The following is a 3,185-nucleotide window of genomic DNA, read 5'->3' on the forward strand; positions in this document are numbered from 1 at the left end:
CTATCAAAGTAAAAAGATTTCAGATCATCACAAATATACCACATGCCACATCCCACATCAACACATGATTGAAAAGTGTTTACAACTTCCTCCAGTCCAGTGTCTGTTCTGTTTACCTTCAAATTAGTGAATCACGTCATCCCTATTTCAAATTTCAGGTGGTACTTTGTTGGGGCCGTCATGGACCATGGACAATGCAGAGTTAGCTTCAAACAGTTCCTACAATTCAGACAGCCTACAGTCTAGTTTGTCAGGTCTCAGTCTTTATCAAGATGAGTACACTGAGCTCCTACACTTGGTTAACCCTACCAAACACCCGGAGCCCCATTCTGGATCACCTTTGGTTCCGCGGGTTGTCCAGAAGAGTGAGGGTGACGTCAATGACCAGATTCAGCACAGTTTGGGGCTGGCCACCAGTCAGAGAGTGCAGGAATTAGTTAAAAGAAACCAGGAGCTTGAGACAGAACTCATAAAGGCTAATAAGCAGATTAATCGCCTAGTTAACTGTCATAACTCACTGCAAGTGGAAAAAGAGGTCCAAGGACTGTGAACCACTAACACAAAACTGAGGGAGTGGAACACAAAGCTGCAGAGAGAGAAACATAACCTTGAAATGGAGTGTAAAGGGTTGAAAATCAGTTTAGCTGAACTTGAAACCAAATCACAGGTTAATAAAGGTTTGGTGGCCAGTCTCAAAGAAAAAGTGTCTCAACACTATGTAGAGTGGCAGCAAGAACTGAAACAAAGTGCCAACTTAAAACTGGTTGCCAGTGACTTAACTGTTCAACTTAAGGAGGCTGACAGATTGAAATTTTGGTACAAAACACAATTCAATCAATGGCAAAACACTAAATCTGAGCTTCAATCATGCCAAATCCAGGTGGAACACTTAAAAGCAGACAATTCAAAGTTACAACTCAAATTAACTGAATGCAAATCTGAGCTTGATAATGCACAGCTGGAGGCACTGAAAGAAAAGTCTCAACTCTTGCAGAAACTGGAAAAGTTCAATTTAGAATTTGTCCCTATAGAACCCATCATCAGTTTAACACCATGTCAAAATTGCTGTCAAAACCCAAGTGAGGAAATGTTAACAGGGCTAAAAACTCAATTATCAATTAAAAACCTCGACGTTACGCGACTGATTGAAGAAAACTCTACCATTACCTCAAAATGCATAGTACTGCAGAAAATGTTACAGCACAAAGAGAGTGAGATTGAAGGGCTTGATTTAAGGAGGAAAGAAAGCAATTTAAGGCTGCAGCAAGTGCAAGAGAGTGAACAAACCAAGGAACAACAAATCCACCAACTCAAAGCTCAAATTGCTGCTTTGCAAGTGGAGCTCAATGGTCAGAAAGCTGACAAAGTCAGTGTGGAACGGCAAATTGAGATGTTGCGCAGTCAGTTTGCTCAGTTTAAAGAGAATTATGATCTGGTAGGTGTTTTATTTTGTTTAGGGTTTTCCTAAAAATGTGGTTCCTCAGAACTTGACAGTTGACATTTGTCAGACAGATGCCAAAAGGTTTTGTATGTCTGGTTGCCTACTGAATATTTCTAACCTAACAAATTTGAATTTTTAATTTTAACTTAAGTTTTATTCAAGGGTTTTCCAAACCAGGTAAAGGATAACCTGCACCAAAAAACTGAAACCATGGATAAATCAGAAAGAGACAGTACTAAAGACCAATCAGAGACCAACAGCTTGGAACGGGCAACCGACGACCAAAAAGTCGAATTGAAGCAACAAAACTACACTAAAACAGTGCTGAAAAGCATTGAGGAGTATGTGACAAACTTTTTTGACAATCTCAACACTGAGGAGTTTGAAAGTCACGTGGATATAAGATTGAAGTACTTAGAGGAACGATTTAGGGCTTTGAAAGGCAAGTTTGGGAGGTTGGAGGTTGTGGCGCTACGCAACGACCCTAAAAGGCGCGTCAAAGAACTGGAAGTGCTGTTGCAGGTGCGCGATCGGGAATTAAAAGAAAAACAATTAAGGTATGTCAGATCCAGTTTGACAGATGTCACTTGCAAATGTTGTGTGTAAATACTTTAGAATGGACCGGAACAATCGCACGTTGTTACGTAAAGTCAAGGAGCACATGAAAGGGCGCAACTATGCTGAAAAACAACTAGAAACTCTGCGAAACATGTATGACAACTTAGCTGAAGAGCACCACTCACTCAAATTGACTCTGACCAGGTCAGAGGCAGTTTTTACTGATTTAAGATTAAAGTGTAACTCACAGGAAGAATTGATACAAAATCTACGCAACCAGTTAGTGGAGAAAGAGCTTTTGGAGGAGAATGTGACCAATCTGAGGCTTGAATTAGGAGAAGCACTGAAACAAGTCACCGGAAGTTAAACGTCACAGCAAGGAAACATTCTTAGGCAGGAATTGTTTAGTTGAACTCTTCGGACCTTCAACAAACCATTGAACGTTTGGAAGAGTCCAAAGTGCGTCAACGGTACGAGCACTCCCTAAAAGAGTACCAGAGCCGTCTTAGTGGATTGGAGAGTGAAAAGTACTTTTTTCAAAGATTGTCCAAGGACCTTAAATCATCTTACACCCTCTGCAATAAGGTAGTTAGTTGATCAATAGACTTTATTATAGAGCAATTATTATAACGTAGTATGGTTTGACAGGTGAATAACCATTCTTTTAACATACAATATGACGAGGAGAGTGTAAGACAACTATTGGCTGAAAGTAAGCAAGCATGTGACAAAAAACTTGCATCATGGGAAATAAAACACGGATTAGACCAGTTACGGGACGAAATATGCAATCTGCAAGTTCAGATTGTTATGAAAAGTGGATGTAGCTGATTATTTTGATAAATACTGTACTTTCTGGTTCTGGTTACAGTTACAATGGTATATACTGTACTTAATTTGATATTGATATGTCACTGTAGATTGCTGGTGACATATAGGTATATGTATTCATTCCCTTATTTAAAGCTTTAACCGTACAGTTAGGTAAATCTTATTTATTATTATTTGTATATAGTTAATTAATGCAGCTTATTGTTCAATAAAAAAACTATTTTATGAACTTTTTTAGTTTGACAAAAATCACGTGTATCTTAAGCGCCAGTTAGTAATCATGGTCACGTGACACAAAAAACCCACATGACAGCATAGTCATTTATGTTTGACAAGTGACTGACAGTGAAACTAA

General features: G+C 38.9%; 1 protein-coding gene across 1 annotated transcript; it reads left to right on the forward strand.

The window, feature by feature from the left end:
• The first annotated feature begins 7 nt into the window (after window positions 1-7).
• LOC145737051 (uncharacterized) lies at window positions 8-3,059 on the forward strand. The gene is given in 6 exon segments (XM_081991642.1): window positions 8-101; window positions 159-1,435; window positions 1,604-1,998; window positions 2,057-2,357; window positions 2,408-2,584; window positions 2,648-3,059. Coding segments are annotated over 6 exon segments (2,370 nt in total). The 5' UTR covers window positions 8-64; the 3' UTR covers window positions 2,831-3,059.
• Window positions 3,060-3,185: the final 126 nt, after the last annotated feature.

This window comes from Ips typographus, linkage group LG13, assembly GCF_016097725.1.
Source record: "Ips typographus isolate SLU linkage group LG13, UJ_Ityp_2.0, whole genome shotgun sequence".
In the NCBI taxonomy this organism is placed as follows: Eukaryota; Metazoa; Arthropoda; class Insecta; order Coleoptera; family Curculionidae; genus Ips; species Ips typographus.